Source organism: Falco peregrinus, chromosome 8 (assembly GCF_023634155.1).
Source record: "Falco peregrinus isolate bFalPer1 chromosome 8, bFalPer1.pri, whole genome shotgun sequence".
Lineage (NCBI taxonomy): Eukaryota > Metazoa > Chordata > Aves > Falconiformes > Falconidae > Falco > Falco peregrinus.
Window position 1 is genome coordinate 41,929,269 of NC_073728.1, and position 22,365 is coordinate 41,951,633.

General features: G+C 40.8%; 2 protein-coding genes across 2 annotated transcripts in view; both read left to right on the forward strand.

Moving 5' to 3' along the window:
- The first annotated feature begins 285 nt into the window (after positions 1 to 285).
- Positions 286 to 13,674, forward strand: TNFAIP6 (TNF alpha induced protein 6). Its single transcript, XM_005242347.3, has 6 exons — positions 286 to 507; positions 6,373 to 6,510; positions 7,809 to 7,970; positions 10,139 to 10,367; positions 11,435 to 11,475; positions 12,560 to 13,674. The coding sequence occupies exons 1-6, from the start codon at positions 414 to 416 to the stop codon at positions 12,721 to 12,723; spliced, it is 828 nt and encodes a 275-aa protein (XP_005242404.2). The 5' UTR covers positions 286 to 413; the 3' UTR covers positions 12,724 to 13,674.
- A 2,211-nt stretch (positions 13,675 to 15,885) lies between these two features.
- The window catches only part of RIF1 (replication timing regulatory factor 1), a 38,512-nt gene continuing 32,032 nt past the window's right edge, over positions 15,886 to 22,365 (forward strand). Inside the window, exons 1-5 of the mRNA XM_055811538.1 lie at positions 15,886 to 16,095; positions 17,410 to 17,488; positions 18,164 to 18,260; positions 20,181 to 20,311; positions 20,727 to 20,821. Of these exons, the coding sequence (XP_055667513.1) occupies positions 15,989 to 16,095; positions 17,410 to 17,488; positions 18,164 to 18,260; positions 20,181 to 20,311; positions 20,727 to 20,821 (509 nt within the window). The 5' untranslated portion in view covers positions 15,886 to 15,988. The remainder of the gene's footprint in view (positions 16,096 to 17,409; positions 17,489 to 18,163; positions 18,261 to 20,180; positions 20,312 to 20,726; positions 20,822 to 22,365) is intronic.

The window sequence follows — 22,365 nt, forward strand, 5'->3', positions numbered from 1 at the left end:
GTGATTCTCTTTGGTCTTGTAACTGGTGTGATTAAAAAAGCTATAAGCAAAAAAACCCGGGTATTAGTTTTATTGTTTTATGGAATTTGAAGACAGTGAGTGCTGAAGAATGAACAGTCTTTGGCTTGAAAAGTGTTCATGTGTGCTGCAGTAGTGAGGGATAGAATGGATTCTTGGACACGCTGGGAATCGAGAGAGCCAAAAGTGAGTCACATGGACGACTGCAGACATCACATTTAATTGTGTAATAATACTACAGCAAGCACAATTGGAGCAGGCTTGCTGACCTCACAGCTGAAAGCACTATTTAAGATCTGGCTACCAGATGTTCCAATAGGATCTAGCCAGCTGCTAGCAGAGGTTACCCTGAGTGTTTTAACAGGAGATATTTACAGCCTAATAGTTCAGAAGAGATGATTGCACTAATTTTCTTTTCTGCCCTGCTGTGGGACAAGGCTCAAGCATGGGGATTCAAGGACGGAGTGCTGCATAACTCTATTTGGTTAGGTAAGAAATAATTTAATTGTGAATGTTTTGCTGCAAAAGTCACTGTGTTTGTCTAACAGTGTAAAGATAAGCACCTAGCAATTCAAACTTGAGCTATGCATTAATATGAGAAAAATCCTGCATTGAATTTGTTGATAATTTTATCTGATGCATGACTAAGTTTTGTCCTTACGAGCTTACTATTTTTTACTGTTACTCTGAAGTGCAGGAAAAAGTAGTTATGGGATGTTTCGTCTGAATGTATTTTCCTACAGCATGAGGTAAAGTGAAAACAGCGTTAAATAACAGTTGCTTCTAATGAAGGAATACAAGTATGAAGAGAAACATTTGCCAAAGGAATGAATTACTTTCTGCATGAACATACTTCAGATGCCTGGGGTCCTACATATGAAACTAAATGATCTGGAAACAATAGCGATAATATTTCCTAGGTTTCTAAGAAAGTACAGAAATGTATACATTTTGGCCATTGGTTTGCTCACATCATTAAACAGTGGAGAAATTTCAAAAGGACTATAGAAAATGCATTCTGTGGGAATAGTTTCTTATACCTCAAGTAGGTTTAAATAGCTTTTAGAGTTCTTTTATAGATCTTTATAATTATCCAATGCAAAAGAAAAACGTATTCAGAGTATAGTCAAGTAAAGGATGCCAAAACAAAAATACGCATCAAGTTCTCCATTTTATAGACAAATACTTACAAACTCCTTTATCCTCTCTAGAGTGTTGTGTATTTCTTTAAGGATTTTAAGGAATTCCTGTAGCCAATCCACATTGATGTTGTGCACAGATGTTCCATGAGGGACTGGGGCTATCTCTATTAGCTGGTGCAGCAATCACGTGACTCCAGTCCCTTCTCTGAGGACCATGTAAACTAACAGTAACATAAATGAGAAGGAAAAGTAATCTATACTGTTTTCCATTTGACCGCACATTTTTTGTGACTTCTCTTTCCTTCTAAACTTGAAATGTGCTTGCTGTGTCCCACAGTTGCTGAAGGTGCTCAGGTGGGGGACAGCTCGAAGGGAGGACCGCTTGGCAGCTTCATGCACCAGCTCAAGTGGCTGCTGTTCAAAAAAAAAAAAGGATGACAGAGAAAATGTTTGTGTGAGAAAGAAGCAAAGCTTGTATCCTTGGCTGGAATAACAATAAGGAGACACTAAAGATAAGTAGGACTGAGGCTGTGCTAAGCCCTGATAGTAGGGGCAGAGAAGTTGAATTTGCAGCAGGCTGTGATGGGTGTTCTTGTAGAGAAGGGATGTGGGCAGGGCAGGGAGCACACGGGCTTGCTGAGCCAGGCTCCTTATTTATCTGTAGCGGGCTGGTACGGGCTGGCTGCTGTCCATGCACAAGTGAACAGCATGTGGCCGCGCACACGTCATGTCTCTGGTTTAACCATTCTTGTGTTCCCTGGCACAGTTTTGCTTTCAGTCACCCAGTGGTCTTCTAAACAGTACTCCAACGCAGTGCCAGGGAGGTCTGGGGCACAGACTGTCCCTCGGTGAGACCACCCTGATGAGGGGGAAGAGGGTTCAGGCTCACACCATGCCACTTGCACTCATGGACAGAGAATGGGTCCTGGGTGTTTTACTTGAAAATAGTGGTGTATCCATGACTGCGGCAACCAGCCACGCTGGATGTAGCCTTTAGGGGCTTCTACAACATAAATGTGAATTTGTGATGACAAGTGATCATTTGAGCAATTTTATGAATTGAAGTCAATGTGAAGAAAAAAAATTTCTCATTCTTTAAAATGAAGAAACCAGGTGTCAGCTGGAATGCATAAGAAAATTCTGGTTTGCTACACCTTTAGCATTTACCATTGAGAGTAAATAAAAATAAACCATTGTGGTAAAAACTGATGGCTTGCTCTAATTAGACAAAAACATGCAAATCTGGAAGCACAGTGTGCAACTTTGAAATAACCACTCTGCTTTCTTATCTCTAGGACAGGACTCTGTGGAAGCCTTTAGAAATACACCATCTAGTGTAACCACAGTAATAAAACCATTGAAAAAACCTCAAGTGCAGTTAATTGAATTACCAATGGAATTCAGTGGCATATGTAAGTGAAAAAAAAATCGGCAAAATCACGACCATGCAATTTATGCATCTTTGTATTTAAAAAAAAAGAAAAAGTGTAATTTGAACAGTAAAACTAACCTCAAACTCACACTCAGTATACACAAGCAAGACTCCCTCCCTTGAATAAAACCTAGGAGTGTGCAGTGCCATCCAAGCTTTGCTTATCTCTGCTTCTTCGGATAAAGCATTACCAAGACTAAACTGAAAATGAAGGGAGTTTTCTGTTCTACCTTTCTTCCTCAACACATCATTAGCACAAATATAAAATCTTGAACTACTGACAGTCTAGAAATGCTTTTGTCTTTTACCTTTTTTCTTGATAGAAAACATCTGGTTTTCTCAGAAAGGATGCAGTTCTGCTGCAGCTAACCATATCACCTTCCTGTTAACGTCTTTCTTGTGTGAATGAAATTTTATTGTTGCTCGGTTTTGACACAAGCACATTATAACCAAAGGTTTAGTGTAAACTGATGAGAGGATTGGAACAGTCTTGCCTAAATATGCTCATACTCTTATTTGAGTAGGTTTCCCAGGACAGCTGCTGCACTCTGTGTTCAGAATTTCATGCCCGTGCACACACCATGTGTCAGTGTGGTTTAGGGGCTGTACCTACCCATTTGGTGGAGTGCTCCAAGTACAACCATGTGCATTAGCCACGCCATGGCCATCCTCTGCTTAAAAGTTAAACATTTCTTTTTATTTAGTATCAGGATTTGTGTCATGCATATTGAGGGTACTTTATTAGGCCAAATTTCATGCTGCTTCTGCTTGTGCTACAAGAAGAGATTGGCTACATTTTACCATCTGCTGCTGCTGTGGGTGAATAGAGGGTCACTGTCCGTGCAGGATCCTGCTGTCTCTGGGCTTCAGGAGAGTTTTTAAGCAATGTGAGTTGGAAGAAACATGTCCAGACAGCCATGACCTTTTGAGTAAGAACCTCAGAAGAAAAGTGGGTGAAGTCCCTGAGACACGAGCCCCAATATCCAGGTTTTCATGCAAAGGACAAACAAGTCCTCGCTCCTGTCCAGGCAGAGGAGATTTCAGGCAGGTCAGACGGAGAGCAGCCTTCAGGCAGAATCCTCCATCAGAGAAGATGTCCAGCTGAGGCTGGGACACGTTGTACTCCGTAGTGCTGGCCCCATGGTATGTGAATGGTACACATTTACAGCGGTAGGCACGCACTTGTATTGCAAGTGAAAACAAAATTTCATACGGGTTTATCTACCTGGCCATGATACCGCCTCTGTGAAGACTGATAGTAATTTGTGCGTGTGTGTGTGTTCACGTATGACTGTGAATATGTGTATATATGTATATACAGATATATACATTAAGATACATTAATATGTAAATGTATATTAATAGTTCATAAGTACAATGCTAGGTCTGTTTTGGCCAATGCATTTTTATCTTTCTGCACAGCCTGTAATGTAATTAAGAGGGAGGGGGAAAAAATGCCCTGGAAAGATCTGATCAGTTAATTAGGATATACTGTTACAGAATACTGTGTCATTAAACTGTGACACACCCAGCAAGCATCAAATCTCAGAGCTTGGTGGAGTACATGTGTGTGGTCTGCCTTTCCAAAGGTGACTTTTGTCATGTTACAAAGGAGTAACAGAGATACGGATCAGTGGTTGCTCTCAGCAGGGTAACACCACCCACCAGGATGTTGCATGAAGACTCTGTGGTGCCGCTGTTGGTAGAGCAGCCCCTGCAGAAACTGTGAAGAGCAGATCTTTCCAGCAATAGTCTGAAAAACATGATGCCTGTCCATAGTGACATTTTAGCATCAATAAGTGGGGGGTAAATAACTTTTGATGGATAAGATTTGGAAACAATATTGCCAAGTGAAAAAGGCAGGAGAACAACTAAAAATGATAAATTTTGACTGTCAGCTTCAGGAGCGATGACTCTGAGCAGTGACAATTCCCCCAAATCCTTGGTACTACATCCAGCAGGAGTTCTAGGGAAGGAGGAGGATGGGTCTTGCAAAGGTGGCTGCCAGAGTGATGGGGGCTTTTACTGGCTAACATAATTGACAATAAGCCTTAAGACTGCTCTTCCTTTTGCTGTGACTGGTCACCTTTGCCAAGGTGACTATAGAAAGGGCAGAATTCAGCCGCCCTTACTCTTTGTCTCAGTGTAAGTGGGGCAGCTCGGCTAATCCCAGGGACTACAGGCTGTGTTTTTAAATTCACTTTTCAGTTGCCTTCCCTGTGAGCTGCAGTGAGCAATAATGTCAATTCCAGGTTGTCCCCTGAGTGCAGTGATGCTAAATGGCATGGTATTTTCTGTAGCACTGATTTTCAGTGTATACATACTGAATCCAATACAATTGTACTGTAGAGAAGTGGTGAGTGGATTTACCAGGTTAGACATGGCAGACTACTGAATGAATGAAAAGTTATACTTCCTATGAATACATTTTTGATTAAAATAGATATTTTTTTAATATAACATACCATTATTCCACAGTGGTTAGTTGTTATGACTCTTCTTTGCAATGAACCTGGCTTCTTCATAAAGATTTTTCCATGGAATATATGTTATCCAATGCCCATGCCAGTGATATTCCCAGTGATGTTATAGAAAGCGGCTCTCAGTCTTCTGAGACTATTGTCAGCAACATCATTTACTTCACTGGGCGTGAGGCCAGTGACTGTGGGTCCAAAAACTACATTGGCAAACGTTATTCTTTATCTAGTAAGGGATCTCACCATTGCTAACCACAATTCAGTGGTGACCATGTTTTTTTAAAAAGTACCCTACCCTAGCCAAAACTACTGATTTTAAGTACATTCCTAGAAAAGACGTTCTTTTTTTACCCATGGTACAAATAACTACTGTAAAAAATGTTTCCTGTTTTGTGTCTTTTTCCAGTCATGTTGACTAGTGATAGCTACAGACAGCCGTTTCTCTAAGATTATACTAAATATAAGACAGATCTGAACAAAAACACTGTTCGGATTAGATATACAGATTGGTTCTGAGACAGATTTCCATGCATATGGCATCAGACACGTGCAACATGAAAAGATTATAAAACTTGTAGTAGTACTGACAGTTTCTAGGTTTCCCTGGAAACCTGCCTTACATTGTATTTGCAACAGCAAATAAACCAATAATGAAGACAGTGTATTAATTTTCTGCATAGCAAAAATGTCAGCCAGCAATTGTTCTGGTCCTGCCCTTTGTGACACAAGCTCAGATATTTTTATTTCACATTTTTATTCCCTTTAACTTTTGCCTCTCCTCTGTCCAAGTAGCTCTGACTTAACTTCTCTGGAGATTCAAAACAAAGCTCTGATTCATCTTACAAAGGCACTTAAAGTTAGATCCAAAAGAATGCTGTGATAGCAATCCAGAAGGAGCTTCCCCTCAGTCAGATAGGGTACATGGAATTAGTGATGCTGACACCAGCCGACCGTTCCCATAACTACTGCCTTCTGAGTGCTCCTCAGGGAGTCTTTTCCTGTGTTTGTTGATTTTCTGTTGTTCAAAAATTCACCAAGCTCTGACTAGCTCTGTTGTTCAAAACTTCTCCCACACAAAATCATACCTTTGGGTTGCCAAAACATGCCTTTGGCTTGGGAGGGACATATTTTCTGACACTTTCCAGTGGCAAAGCTACCAGCCAGACATTCTATTTCTCTTCTCACCTGGACAGTAGCTCAAAGTGCAGGCCTTGGGGAAACTGCTGGAGGTGGTGAGAGCACCGCAGAAGGTGGGCCAGCTGAGACATAATACTGAAATCATCTAATTGCTTTGGTCCCACAGAGCGAGCAGCCGGAGTGTATCACAGGGAGTCGCGCTCTGGGAAGTACCAGCTCACCTATGCAGAAGCAAAAGCAGTCTGTGAATACGAGGGAGGACATCTAGCCACGTATCAGCAGCTGGAGGCGGCGAGAAAAATAGGTTCGAAAAAAAATCATGTCTGTTTGCTTTTCACATTGCTCATTCATAATGTTGCCAGTCTTGTATTTTCATGAATCTTATGAACTCTGGGACTGAAAGACTTCTAAACTCCCTGGATTTTTGCCCAAGTTGCATGCAGTTTCCCTCCTCAGTAACAGCATGACTGCGCTATCTACGGAGCTGTGAGAGAGAACATCTGCACACAGTGCTACGCATCCCCCTGAGCTCTGGGTGCAGCACAGTCCCAGAACCAGCATCACCCAGGGGAGAGCTGTCGGGCTGAGCTGGGAAGCAACGGTACCTCCCCAGCTACAGCACCCAGGAGGGAGCTGCAGAGGAAAGTGTTTATCCCCAGGGAGCTCCTGTAGGAAACGTGCATTGCTATTTTTCATATCATCAGTCAAGATGTTTTCGTAATGTTTATTCCAGCCATATTTGCTCTGAGAGAGAGTGAGTGATGTGCTTGGAGTGAAAAGCAGAGCAGAATGAAGCCTCTACTGTATTTCTATTTGACTTCTAATAATAAATCATTAATTCATTCAGAGCATTGGGAAAACAATGGAAAATATCCTGTTCTAGACATTTGCAGGCTACGCCGTTGAGTCAGAAGCTGGCTCTCAGCACCAGCACACATGTAAAAAGGGTACTTTTGTCTCTTCTGAGTAGCTCATAGTCCTAGGATGCCACAAATATGTTCCAGTTCGTCTCGGTGAAAACACTGACTTGGTCTCTACCAGACAGTGGATAACATTGCATTCTTTGGCTATTGTTTTTAAGTTGTTAGCCACAAAATGCATTAGCAGGATCTGTTTGTTTAGCAAGAAATACTTGAGGTATTTCAGGTATTTAAATTTAAATTGAAAATATTTTAAGTAAATACTTTGTTTTCTTAGCTGTGTTTTGTATGTTGTATTTTATTCATTCTCAGAACTTAGTGCTGCAAACTCTTAAGATATGATTGAGTAAATCCGTATGACTTCAAAAGGGAAACAAAGAACATACTTGTATAACTCATCCAATGTATAATTTGTTTAGAAATGCTGGTACAGCGCTTAAAACTCACTACCCGGGAAACTATACGGTCCATCTGCATTTGATTTTTGTTTTCAAATGAAGAACCAATAATCACATTGTGGAGAACACAATGCAATTTTATATTCTGTGTTTAAAATTATCCTCTCAAAGTACTGTTCTTTCTGGTAGTTTAATTTCTATTAGGCTGGTTGCACCCAAATAATTGATCAGCTTGAGTAAGACTTGATTTATCACATCCATGGCTCATTTTCTCCCTCTTGCAGGTTTCCATGTGTGTGCTGCTGGATGGATGGCAAAGGGCAGAGTCGGTTACCCCATAGTAAAAGCTGGAGCCAACTGTGGCTTTGGAAAAACTGGTATTGTTGATTACGGGATTCGCCTCAACAGAAGCGAGAGATGGGATGCCTACTGCTACAACCCTAATGGTGTGTTTAAAAAAAACCTATTGCTCTTTGGGTCTGAGATTATGACTGCACACCATGCTATCTGGCTGCATGAAGGCACCCAGGCTCTGAATGAGTTAGCTTCAATACAATAAATACCATAAAAAAATACCAAAAAATACCTGAGAAGGGGGGCGTATTGATACAGCTTTAATTGGAGCTGCGCACCAAACCCCATCTGCTCTTACCTATAGCTGATCTGGCTTTCCCAGAGCTCAGTGTCTCTGCACAGCATTGTACCATATGTAACTGGGCCTAGGCAAAGTCCTTTCAGAAAGTACAAATGTAACAATAGGCTGTTGTTGATTAAAAAGGTAAGTAACATTTCCAATGAGATGTGTGAATGTCTTTGTTTTGCATGAGTGTTTACATTTAGCCTATGATTTCATTTAAATAACTTAGCTGAGGTGTTCAACACTGGAACCATTTTCCAGATATTTTTCCTGTAAACAAGCTAGATTTAGTGTTAACCCTTATCCCTTCTCTCTTGTGCCTGAGATAGAACAACTTCTAAAAATGAATGCCATGCCTGGGACTGAAACACCTGACAGATCCAGCTCCCAGCAGTGCCTTGTGTAGGCGTGTGTGTGCATGTGTAACTAGATGGAGAAAAGCAAAATCTCCAAAGCAGATCTGGAGACATGGTTCAAACATGACTGAAAAGACTTCACCAGATAGAGGACAGCTCTCCATTCCCTCCACACACTACGCTGCAGATGACTGAAATACTGACATGGCCGCTGTTTTGGTTTAGCTTGGTATCACTTCACGTAGCAGGGAAGACAGAAAAAGTAGGCACCACAAGAAAAGCAAAGCTTGACTTTGTGCACTGCTTGGCTCTCCTACTATTCCAAGTGTACTACCCTGCCTGGCAGAGCCAAAAGTTGGAGTTGTCCCTGATGTCTGTACAGCTGTGCACATTTTGTTTTTGCTCACAGGGCTTGAGCTTGTTTATGTTAGCTGGGCAGTTGTTAATCAAATAGCTCTGTGGGGTGGGGGACAGTCACAGATGTTCAGCATTCAAAAAGAACTGCAAGAGAGACTACTGCATTCGTTATTAACTGCATGTAAACTGTTGGCCCCACCTTCTCCTTTCTCAGCCTTCTCCTCTGGGCTGAGAAGTAGTTACTTTTGAAATGCAGTGTTTGGTTAGAAGACAAAAGGAAACCAGAACTGCCAAGACTCAGCAGTCTCACCCATTACAAGGGTTTGTATTCACGCTTGATGGACAGTCTGCTACGAAGCCTGGCAGAGTTGTCTGTCTGCAGGTGGGAGACAAGTAGCCTGGGTGAGCAAGGACAAATGATTGAACCGAACCGATGCTCTTTAGGAGCTAAAGATGTCAGGAGGGACTTTTGGAAGGCTTAGCATGAAATGTCCATCTAACCTAGCAATGACCTGGAGCTGAAAAGTACTGGACTGGGACTCATGGATAATGTACAAACTAGGAGGGTTCATCACACACTATCCAGCTTAAGGCTCCTAACTCATGTGCCCAGAATCACCCTTAGAAATTACCTCCCTCTCCCCCAGGTCTGAACCTGGGGAACTAGGACAAATCCTGAAGCTCAGCACTGCGAGGTCCCCAGACTTGTTGGTCCCACTGTCTGGTAAAGTTCAAACGGCCACTGAAACAAACTGGAATGAGTGTTTTTTTGCCCAAAAGGCGTGAAGAGCTGCAGCAGTAACAGGAGTACAATGTGGTGTATGTGATCACTAGCCTTTACAGGTTTTTATGTAGAAGACACACTTTCAAGAGGTTTTTGAGGAAGAACAGATGACACCAAATGCTAGGGCGACTTGCAAGTCCAGCTGTAAAACTCAGAGCTTTACATTGCCAGAAACCCCAAATGCCTTTTACATAAAACACTTTGCTCTGGCCCAAAATCCACTGAAGTCAATGAAAGCTTTTCCTCTGAGTTCAGTGAGTTTGGGATCTTGCTTCCTGCCTCCAAAATATCTGCTTGCAAAACCTAATGACTGATATTTCTTGTGAATGCTGAGTACTTAAATATATGAAAAGTGCTATCACGCTGGGTGTTCCTATATGATTTTCTATGGATCTGCTGGGTCAAAGTGCACAAAGATTTAAACCATAGGCATATCCAGAATGAATACTGAAAACTCTAATGTTTTTATTTTTCGCTTAGGAAAAGAATGTGGTGGAGTCTTCACGGATTCAAGACATGTTTTTAAGTCACCAGGCTATCCAAATGAGTATGAAAATGAGCAAATTTGCTACTGGCATATCAGAGTAAAGTATGGACAACGTATTCATCTACAGTTTCTAGAGTTTGATGTTGAAGATGACGTTGCTTGTATGGCTGATTACTTGGAAATCTATGATAGCTATGATGATATCAATGGCTTTGTGGGCAGGTAAAGCAATTCCAGTGTTAATATGCAAAGAATCAAACTATTTAATTTCCCCCCCAGAATATTACTTCAGAAGAACACTGTACTACCTTATCCAATTAGCACCTCTGATACACTTATAATACTTGAAGCAATAGTACCTGACTTACCTTGCCTGGCAATTTACTGTCATTAACAGAGGCCTGTAAAGAATTTCAGAGAATTGTGCTTTGCCCTTTTCTGCTTTCTTAAATTACATGAAAGAGAGCTGCAACAGTGTTTAGTTAGCTGATAATCTTAATTCTCTATTATTTTACAGGAAGAACTCCTAGCGATCTCAAAACAGTATTTTGTATTTGCTTTAATTGAAAGGAGGGAGGCGGGGTGTTAAGCTGTTAGCAAAAATATATTTAAGTTACTATTCACTACAGAAGTAAAATTATTTCTAATAGTATCAGAACAGTACAAGTGTTATATATCATCTCTCTTACTAGATGTAGTTTCCCTCTTTGCTTAATTCTCATTTTCTTTTCTTTGATGTCATAGTTTTGCTTGTCCTTTAGCAGTCATATTTGGATATGAAGTGTCTCCACTTTCCAGAAGAAAAAATAAACCAGAATAAGTGATAAAAATACCTTCCCAATTCCTGCTACTTTTCACATCCTCTCTACAAATCATGTGTAGCAAAGCAAAGATATAATCTATTTGTTCTGCCTTTACAGATAATTTTAAAGGTTTTTCTTGACAATGTGCTTCCTTTCTTAGCCATGGGCCATTGTTCTTTTCCGTAGTGCCTTGTTAAATTGCTCTTTTTCTTGTTTTGCATCATTGATTTCCTGCATATATTGAAAAATGTTTCCTGCATTTTTCCCTCCCCTAAGCCTTACTGTAAGATAATGACAAAAATTCTTTAGGCAATTGCTTTAACATATAGGAGAGAATTACATACACTGAATACCTATAACCAGTTTAGCCACAGCTCCGAAGGAGAGTACGGCCTGAGAGCCACCTCTCAGCACAGGTCCCCATATGGCTGGGGTATGGCATATTGGCTGTGTCGTTTAGTCATGACCATTTATGTTTTCTTCCAGGTTTTGTGGAGATGAGTTACCAGATGATATCATTAGCACAGGTAATATATTTGCACCTTTTATGGTAAAAAAAAAAGTAAAAATCAGCCAAATTCACCGTTTGTTCCTACTTTCTAATAGCGTATGGTAAAGATGTCCAAAGACACAATCTCTGCTTTATGGCCAGCATGTCATAAACTGCTTTTCAAAATTGCCAGCCTGCTCTTTCCTCGATGCAATTACTTCTGATTAAATGTAAAAGAAGTCAGAAGATAACAAGGGTGCATCCTGCTGGCCTCACGGAGGTAGTACACCGGCGCACGTTAATTCACACAGGCATAAAGACGTGTGTAAAGACAGAGCAGATTTACTTATGCACGCAACGTTCATGCAGCCATTTTTCCCATTTCAAGATTGCAAGAACACTTCCAAAGCTGGTTATAGACATAATGCTCTGAGTCGGTTTAAACCACAGGTCAAGGTCTGATAGCATGTAAACCAAAGCCACTTTTACCTCTTTTTTACTTAAGCGTTGCAAAGCTGCTGTAGCACAGACATCACATGGGGCTACCTGTGCAAGGAAGTAGCCACATCCCCTGGGATAGTCTCTGGATAGTTTGTGCAGAAACTCATGCCAGCCCACAGCTGTCATCAGCAGAAAGAGGACAGAAAAGTTGACTTGTGCCATCCCTGACCTCCCAGTTTACATAGGCCTGGTGGAGATGAGCAAATGACACTCATGGGAGAGTGATTAGCAACATCACCCCTGTGTCACCTGTGTGGAGATGTGTGAGGCTGTATGCGAGGTGTGTCTCACCCACGAAGCATGACATTTCACAGGTAGAATGAAGCAAAGCAGCATTGTACAGAACAGGGGATGCTTTGCAGAAAGTACTGGCTACAGCAAAACTTCATCAACCTCTAGGCTCTGCAAATAAAACTGATCAAAATCTGCCTGATTTTCCATGGGGCTAATGGAAGTATCATCCTCCCAGGCCATAGCTTAGAAGCAGACAGATCAGGTGGATAATTCTAAAGATCTCAGAAGCAAGCAAGCAACACCACTTTAAAAATAATTCTGAAGTATCACAGTTTTATGTCACCCAAAAAAATAACCCTTGGTGTTTTTTTTTCTCTTGTCCCCAGGCAATGTTATGACCTTGAAGTTTTTGACAGATGCCTCAGTGACTGCTGGTGGTTTTCAAATTAGATATATAACTATAGACATACCTTCAAAGTCAAGTGATGGAAAGAATACAACATCCCAAGGAAAAACAAACTTCTTATCTGGAAAATTTGGTATTATGTGAGCAGAGTAATGAGATACACTCATTAAGAAACATGTTTTAGAACCCAGTTCAGATATCTGTTTCTTCAGATAAGACATTTCCTTCATATCTGTCTGACTTTTTATTTTCTGCTTTTATATAAGTTTTGTTAATAAAGTACACTAGGGAATAAATTATAAAATATACTTACATGTATAATAGAAGACTATTTGTAGATTACAAGTGCTGTAAAAACATGAAGAATTCATTGTTACCAAAGATTTTAAAATTATTTTTCTATGTAAACTGCTCCTTCTCCTCATTTCTTGCACCATTTCAACATTTTGTGTGACCGTTCCAATTATTTTGAAATTTGATATCCTGTTTCCTGTCTTATCTATATTTTCCTTATTTCCAGATATTTATTTTTTAGATTGTTGCTTTGTTTTTTCCTGTTCTCTACACACAATTTGTTTTTTAATTAACTCATTGTCCTGAACTCAAAAGGCCTTTAGAGTAAAATTATTTCTAAGATATATAAATTCATCTTGTGGACGGCCTAGCAGCCACCCATGTAACTGTCTGAAGTCAGAAGATTGGGAAGCAGCATGAACAGCACAGAATCAGTTATATTATTACCATAATTTTCTTGTAAAATGAATCAGAAACTACTCAATGAATTTTGTCAGGGTTTCCTCATCCAGAGAAGTGATGTTCCAAGTCCTTTCACTTCTGTGATTTCACTTAGTAAAGAATCAAATGAAAGACTTGGTAATGATAATAAAACTGGTGAGATGAAGCATCAGAAGAAATTCCTAACCGAGTATCAGCAAATCCGTTCAGAAGATCCTGTCAAGATGCTGTATGTTGTTTACACGGGTTTTAAGAAAAGTGTACTGTTGTGAATTGATGAACATAAATCATTCTTCATATGTTTTGAACTTCAGTTTTAATTCCTCAGTCTGAAGCAGCATTAAAGCTACCTCTGTTTTAGTCATGTCTGGAGTTTCCAGTTAATTATTTCTTATTTCTTGAGAACTTTTCACGCTTGGAAACATTTTTCTCAATTTAAAGCAACAAATACTTTTTAAGAGTTCCTTTCTTTCAGTCCGAATGTTTTCTTGAGTCCAGACCTGCTGAAGTCTAATGTTCACTGAGAATCCTCCTGTCAGTTATTTGTTTGGAACATTGTAAATTTCTCAGAAAGTTTTGCGCAAGAGGAGGAGGATCTTAAGCTAATCAGACCCATCTTTATTTATTCTAATTCTTGGTTCTTTAAATACATTTAATATTTGAGATTTTATTGTTGTAATGTCACTGGGAATATAGTCTTGCTTCCTGGCTGTACTGGAGAACAACGTTGCAGCTAGCACTGCAGCTTCTCTCCCTGTCATTTCCAACACTTTATTCATGATTCATGTGAGTGCCAGGAAACAACGTTCATATCACTGTATTTAATGGGATCAAGCTGCACCTAAAATCTACTGGTGCTTTTTAATCCTCCTACCTCATGGACTGAATAAACTTCACATCCTCCTGTTATAAAATGTCATTCCAAGATCAGCAGAAGTGTTTGTTAATTAGGAAAATGCATGAAGAGAACTGTTAACATTTTGTTTATGCCGTAGGGTGTTTTTTTGTTGTTTCTTTAACTGAGAAGCAACAGGTCTTGAACTGATACGGATCACAATGAAGAGGTGTATACAGGCCCTCCTGCCAAGCACCTCCGACGCTGTACATCGTCCCTGCAGGTGACTGAGACTCAGCCATTAACGTTACTGCTCAGGCCTATCTCTATCCCTGAGAAACAGGGTTTCCTCACACTCCAGATTTGCTGCCACTGCTGTTATTCCATGTTACACCCACAGACGCCCTGATGTATTCCACACATCCCACACCCATCCCCTCTCAGCAGCTCACCGCGAGGTGGGACATACCATGCACGTTTGAGGACAATGGCAGTGAATGTTGGGCAGCACTTGGTGCTACAGCCACCGTGGGGAGCAAAGACCCTGCACACTTTCTGTTGTGTTCACTTTTCCCTGCCGTTCGGAAACCCCACACCTACTTGGGGACCCCCCCATTAAATGACCATCAGAAACACCCAACTGAAAATGGCTGCAGGGCTACATGCTTCACAGCACAGACTCCCGTATTTGGGTCTTAAGGAAGTGCAGGTTTATGCAGGTAGGTTTCTGTGGAGCTGGAGCAAAACAGCAAAAAACCTGGGAGGCCTTGTGTTTCAAAGACCGTCTTCAGAATTTCTTAGTGATTAATATTCTTTATTGTCGGCGCCGGGTGTACGGGGGATCCTTCCACCAATCGTACACACCCAGAGGGGCAGATTATCTTATATTTATATAATGAAACAATGAATATTCCATTAACGCCTATACATATTCACCACCTGAACCCGCCTACCCTCGCTTCGTATGCTAATTAGCTTATCAGTCCTTCACGCTTGTGCAGATTCTTCCAAAAATTGTGGGTCGGGGTCTTTAGAATGTGGGCAGTGGTCTTTGGGAGGAAGGCCGTAGGTCTTCCTCATGGTGTACTTTTCACCTTAGGTCTCAAAAGTGATGAGTTGGCAGACTTGTAGAAATCTTTCCCAGGGTTTTTACAATACCCCTTGTAATTTTACTCAAGGCCATCCTGCTGTCCCGTTATCTCCTTGGTAGGGCAGCTTGCTTTGCAGATAAGGACAGCTCCCCTTTCAGAGATTTGCAACTTACTTGCCAGAACAGTCTATATGATCTTTCAGACATTTTAACCCCTTTGTCGCTATACAATTACAAGCTTATTTATGCATTAAAATGAATATTGGTTTATGAATACAAACTTGACCATATTATTTACAGCTTATTCACATCAATTGCCATTATTTTGCAGTCAGAAACAACTGACTTGTAGATGAAGGGGGCTGCCAGGCGAGGACAGCCGCACCGCGCCTCACTCGGCCCCTCACGAGCGCCGCCTAAGGTGAGAGACAGGCCCTCGCGGCCCCCAGCGCACGCGCCGCCGCCTCCACCAATGGGCGGCGAGGGGCGGTGCCTGCCGGGGGCGGTGCCCGAGAGGCGCGGGAAGCGATCCATCGCTCCGCGCTCCGCCGCGCGCGGAGAACACGCGTGACGCCGTTTGATGATCTCCGGCTCGGCCGCCGGCCGCGCCTCCCCGCGCTCCCATTGGCTGGGCCGCCCGTCCCGCGCGCCGCCATCTTAGCCCCGGGAGGCGGCGTGAGGTGGGCGGCCGCTGGGTTCGGCGCTGGTGGTACTGGGATGCCCGTCCGCCGCGCAGGGCCCTCGGCACTATGAGCGCTCCTGTCGCCAGCGGCAGGCTGCAGCCCCTCCTGGAGACCCTGGAGGATCCGGCCGCCCCGCCGGGAGAGCTCACCGACGTGCACCTTAGTATCGTGAAGTGAGCGTGGGCCGCGGGGGAAGCGTGAGGGGAGGGGGCGGCCCAGGCTATCTGCGGGGCCTGTGTGGGCGGCGGGGAGCCGAGGCGGTGCGCAGCGCGGGCTCGGCCCGCCTGTCCCGGGCCAGGGAGGGTGAGCCCCGGGCGGCCGCGGCGGGGCGGGCAGGGGAGCTTCTGCCCGGCCCGAGATAGGGACGGCTGGGGGGCGCGGCAGGGCTTGGGCTGCCTGGCCGCGGGCTGGAGATCGCGGGAACGGGCGGGCGGGCGGGCCTCTGCTCGCTGGTTGCTCACCGAGAGCCTCCTGCATTTCTTGGGCAGGCTGCGGAGGTGGGTGAAGGAACGCTGGGAAAAAATAACTTTTCTAACTGAAAAAGACTTGCGTTTCAGCTTTATGATGGGAAAAGTTAAGGTTTTTGTGGTGGGAGTTTTTTCTCGGGTTTTGGAATGGTCGTCTTTTAACTGCATTTCTTTCCGAAAGGTACTTGACAGTGATGATCTTTCACCTGAATCTTTCGAGTTTGTTAGCATATATAAAGGCACTGTCTCTTCCCATTAGTGTCTCCCTTGAGTTTCTGTCTTTCAGCATTGCAATAACTTTTAAAACTGTAACAACTTCGCAGCGATACTGATCACACTGTAAGATTTTACAGATTTCTAGTAGTAATGGAAAGAAAAAAAAGTCCTAAGATAATACTAAGCAACAGCAGATTTCTTAGGTTGTCTTCTGGATGATTGCACTTAACATGGTTGCATTTTGCTATGTGAAACTGGTTATTGACGTTTTATATACGTATAACTTCTGCATGGATGTTCTTCAGCTATGTGCAAAGTCATTGCTGCTAGCTGTCAAACCAGAATTTTCCTGGAGCAGGGAACTGGCACTCTAGAGCTGCTTTTGAGGAATGCGCTTTCTAAACTCACATCTTTCTATAGAAAGTTTATCTAATTTTCAGCAGTCATTTAAAGTTTGCATATTAACTTTTAATGTTTTTATAGAAGTTGACAAAAAATTAAAGCCCTTAAGATATATTTTCTTTTTTTTCATGCTGCAGAGGCACAAATGGGTCATTAGTCACTGCACTTTTTCATGTATACTGGGACGTAGGTACTTTATAACACAATGTTCTACTACTAGGTCAGAATAAACATGTGGTGACTGGCATGTTTGCTCTCACTTCTTCAGTGTTGTGTTAAATTTCTTTCCCCAGAAAACTGATTCTGTACTAGCTAATGAATTGTGTATTAGAAATGTAAAGTTATGTCAATTATAGCATTTAACCTGTTAATATTGTTTGTTTTCCTTTCTGCTACTTAAAGTCGCTTGACTGGTGAGAATGGCAAAGACTTCTCTGCAGATGTCAGAAGACACTTCCCTCAACTTTGCAAAGTGTTTAAGGTATTTCTCTTCCATTTAATTTTCTGCACACCAGTAAAGAAGGATATGTTTACGTGAGCAAGGTCAGTGGCAACTGTAAGGCTTGAATTTGAGTTCATTTAATAAGAATTCAACCTAGTGATATAGCAGTTAGGGTTTGTTGGCAAAATGTATTTTCCATGTTACTGGAAATTGCTGCAGAAAAAATGCAGGATCTTGGATGTGTTCGGGCAGTGTTTATGCAGTCAAATCTGATGTTCCAGCCAGAAAAGATACAGTGTGTTCAGTCTGCCTTTAAAAACATTTTGGGGATTTGGAATATGCAGTAAATGTCAAAACTTTTTTTGAAGATTAATGTAAAGATTGTTCTTAGCCATCTTTTTTTTCCCCCTTCTCTTTTAGATGTTTAACAACAATTGCAGAGTTAAATGGTAGTACATAACACCCAAATTTCTTCTTTGCTTATTTAGAACTTAATTCATTAAAGATATTTAAATTACAGAGAGCAAAAATGTTTTCAGAATACTTTATTGATTTGGAGTGTGTGTAATCAGAGAGGCTTTCCTACATGGGTGTTGTGTTGTTTTAATCAAGTACTTTTGACAGCTCTCTCTTCTTTGAGCAGAAGCATTGGTTCTGAGACAGTACTTCACAGCTACTTCTGTAAACTGAGACTGTATGTTTTTTCTTTTTCAGGCGCACATTTCTAGTCAAAACTTAGAGCTAAGTAATGCAGCATTACAGGCATTGGGATTCTGCGTCTTTAATGCAAGTACTGCATCTCAGTTATCTGGTAAGCAAACAAACTTCAGTGTGAATGCTGGTAGTGTGTGTATATGTACTTTTGTCAAAGCTTACAGTTCAAGTGGTGCAGTGGTTTTGTCTCTGGTACAAGCAGTGTGGTCAGTTCAGTAATTCTATCTTGTAAAAAAAAAAAATTAAAATCAAATCACATGGTTTTATTTCTCAAGCTGTTACACTAATATGTTTTGCTAATGTCTAGTTCCATGAAATGCTTTCGTAGCAGTTAGGCCCCTTAGTTAGTTTTGTGGAGCTAGTAGCCAAAAAAGATGTCCAGGTGGGAAAAGAACGAGGAATGGTTTTGGGTTGTAGAATCTTGTGTGTGTAGTAGTGCTTTTCAGCATTTTCCGGCCTTTACCTGGTTATTCCTGGTTGTTATAGAATGGTTTGGGTTGGAAGGGTCCTTTAAAGGTCGTGTAGTCCAAGCACAAATATTGTGCTGGTAAATATTTCAAATTAAGCTAATTTAAAGTAATCCAAAACCTTATGGCCTATGTTCCTAGAAAGCACTAAATCCCTTTAACAAAAGGTTTTACTGTAGAGAAATTGAGGCTGTGCATCAAGGTAAAAACACTGGATTTTGGTAGCAGGGGAGAGCTGATGTCCCAATTCGGCTGGTCCTTGGGAGGTACCTGTTGCACATTTCAGGCATCAGGCATATCCAGTTATATCCAGTTGCAATAACACAAAGCCTCTTGGAGTCAGCTGTGTCTGACACAGGTTGTGTGATGGTGGTAGGTGGTTAAGCTAAGGCTACTTTTTGTGGGCACGCAGGGAAATGTATTGTGATTTGGCTGTTGCATGGTGTCTTGATGGTGTGGGAGTCTATAGTGATTCTGCAAATGGTAATAACAAATGGCATACTTGAATTATTATATCCCCTGAGAAATGTTAAAGAAATATTCTTGGACAAATGTTCTGGAATGACTATTACTAGAGAGAAACTTAATCTCAGGCAAGACTGGACAAAACCGTATGTGTGGGTGTTCAGAGAGCGTTGGGTTTTTTTTTTTCATGTGATGCTGCCATCTTGTTTATTGAAATTGGTTCTTCCAGTTCTTCTACTCAATTTTTCAGTATGTACTGCTTTCCTATTAAAATTTAGCCTGATTTCCTGTGAGAATGAAGCATCTATAATAATGTCTATGTGGTCATTTCCCCCCATAACTTTTTCTTAACCAGTTGATTAATGACAGTCAGTTTTGGTAGGGAATGTCAGGCTTCAGAAACCATTAAATCCCGAAAACAGTGGAGGGTTGGGGAGAGAGGACAAAAAGGATGTATACTCTTGAGGAAAGGAGTATATATTAGCTTATGTTTCTCTGATAGTGAGATCATTTATTCACAAAGTCCAAATTTGTAAGAAATCAGGTTTCATTAGTTTTTTGAGTTTTAAAGGAGTACATCAATTCTCCATCTGTCTTCCTAACTGCATATAATTTTTTTTTGTGTAATGAGCTCACTGCTACCAAAGTTTCAGTTTTACCACCTTCTTTATTATTAAAGACCCTTGTAGACCCTAAAATGAGTTTGTTTGTTGGTGTAGCAGTGAACTTGACCAAAATGCTGCTATTGATATCCAAGAAGTTTTGAATAATTAAATATTTAATCTCTTGCTCTAGTGTTTTCCAGTAAAATTGCGTTCTAGCTTTGTGGTTTCTTATAAAGGTAATACAGATACTATTAATATAATACATCTGTATGTTAATATATTTTGAGGTTTTTTGCTAGTTTATTTTGAGAGAAATTTCAAAAGTGCCAGAAAAATATTTAAGACATTAAATCATGTGCATTGGGACTTCTAGTTGAATGGTTCTTAGTAATGTTAACTGAGAACAATGACCTGAAACTTGCTAAGAAGCTGACTGGAATTTCATGAACAGAATTTGAGCGCTGTGCATTCTGCTTTCAGCAACTGAAATACAAGACTTGCTTTCAGTACTGAACACTGTTGCTGTAAAAGCCTCAGATAAAAACACTCGGAGTCGGGCACTTTGGGTGATCTCTAAGCAAGCGTTTCCTTCTGAAATTGTTAAAAAAGAGGTAAGTTTTCTTCACTTTTTTTTGATGGCCTGATTTCTTAGGGGATTGAGGCTTGTGCAATCTCTTGGTCACTTTCCACTCAGTAGCCTTTGAATCTGAATGTCATTTTCCATCAAATTTGACAGTCAAGTATAGGTCCAAGTTCTTGGAGAAATTGTAAGGGCAGCTACAGAGGGAAGAGAGCCAACAAAATATTTCTTCTCTTAAGGGAGAAGCTGCAATGTGAGCAATTCTGTTAGATACTAGTGAAGCAGCATAGGGGCGAAATGTTCTGAATACTCCAGTTTGGTCAGAGCTCTAACCTTAAAATCAGATCTAGCATAATGCAAATGCAGGGCATGGTCCTGGGAAACCCAGTTTCATAATTCCAGCTCTTCCTGGAAATACTCCTAATGTTCTTCTCTTATTTCCTCAGGTGTCCTGTATTATTTCTACCCTGGAAACTATACTTACTAAAGGAGATGTACAGTCTATGGTGGTTGAATATGAAGCACTTAATGTTATTATACGGTATGTGTGCTGCAGTATTAAATTGTTAGAATAGATGCTTAGTTTTTTTAGAAAAGTATTGATACAAAATCTTAGTGGCACTAAGTATACTAAAGAATTTTTTTTTTAAATACTCTTCAAATTGCTCACTATTTTCAAGATTGTTCTACTGACCATAACACAAAACACCATAGGAAAACAGAGTGGAATTGTGTGAACTGCTGTTGCTGTTTCTGTCTTTGCCAGTGGTTCTCCTGAACAGCTTAATTTGCAAAATACTCCTTTAATAATAATATGACAAATGATTCTGATGCAGAAGGTATTCAGTATTCAGATAAACTTTCATTGCTTTTTAGGAATTCCAAAGTCTCACGTGTGCTTAACAACTCATGTACTTAATATTCTAGCTGTTGTTTTCAGAACCTACCTGGTTGAGAAATTCTCAGCTGTTATATGGGGTTTTAATTTAAAATGTCTCTCTCAGGTGTTTTACAAACTTTACTACAATGTTTCTCATAACACTGTTGAGATTACTGTTTAATTCCAAAGGTGACTTTTTAGGACCAACACTATGAGTGCGTTGTTTTGGTCAGCAGTGTTAAATAGTCAAATTTTATCTCTACTTAGTATATTAGTAAACATGTTGAGCTTGTATTTTTACTATTATGAAAGTATTCTTCTAAATTTTTTGTATCTGGTTTGAACTACAGGCCCATTTTAAAGTGAAATAGTTAAAACAATTATTTGCTCATTCTATCTCTATTTTAAAAAAACTGATTTTTAATTTCTTTTTTAAAAGATTTGTAAAAAAAATCTGTTTTCTGTAGCAGGGAAGTTGGATGTTATAATTTATATAGTATTTAGCAACTCCTTGCATTTGGTGAATAGTACACCAATTCTACTTTTGCAAATGTGAGATTCAGTAGACAATTGTTTCTGGAAAATTTTACATTTTATTAAATGGTTTCTTTTAATTGCTATAATAGTGACATATAGCATTAATATATATAAAAAGAATGTAGTTCTGTCTGAAAACAAACAGATACCGGGGTCTCAGACTGATTGACAGCAGTGATAAGAAAGCTCTTGTTCAGAAGTTAGACTGCCTGCAGATGTAATGGAAAACCATTTTTTAAGCAGTGTTAGTCCTCTGGCTTTAATGAATTTACTTGAAAGGGAGCAGTTTTCCTTTGTATGGCAAACCCTTTGTAAGCTGTAGCAATGGGGATTTGACATACCTGTGCCAAAGAGGGTGCTTGGCAAAATTCCATGAATTCTGCAGACTAGTTGCTCCTGCAGGCCAGTCTGAATACAGGCTGGGTACTCCCATTTCTGAAAGTCTTGTCAGCTTATGTGGGATGGTGTAAGCATATGGAATTATTTGTCATACTGTGCTCTTAAAAGCTCAGTAATAGAAGGATAAAATAAGAATGCATGACTAGGCTAATATATCTTGAGTCTGTGCAAACATGTGCTGCTTCAGGATTTGAATTGTTTTTGAAAAGCAGGCATGTATTGTTTTCAGCACACATGGCTGGCCTGGACTGCGAGAACACACAAGGAAT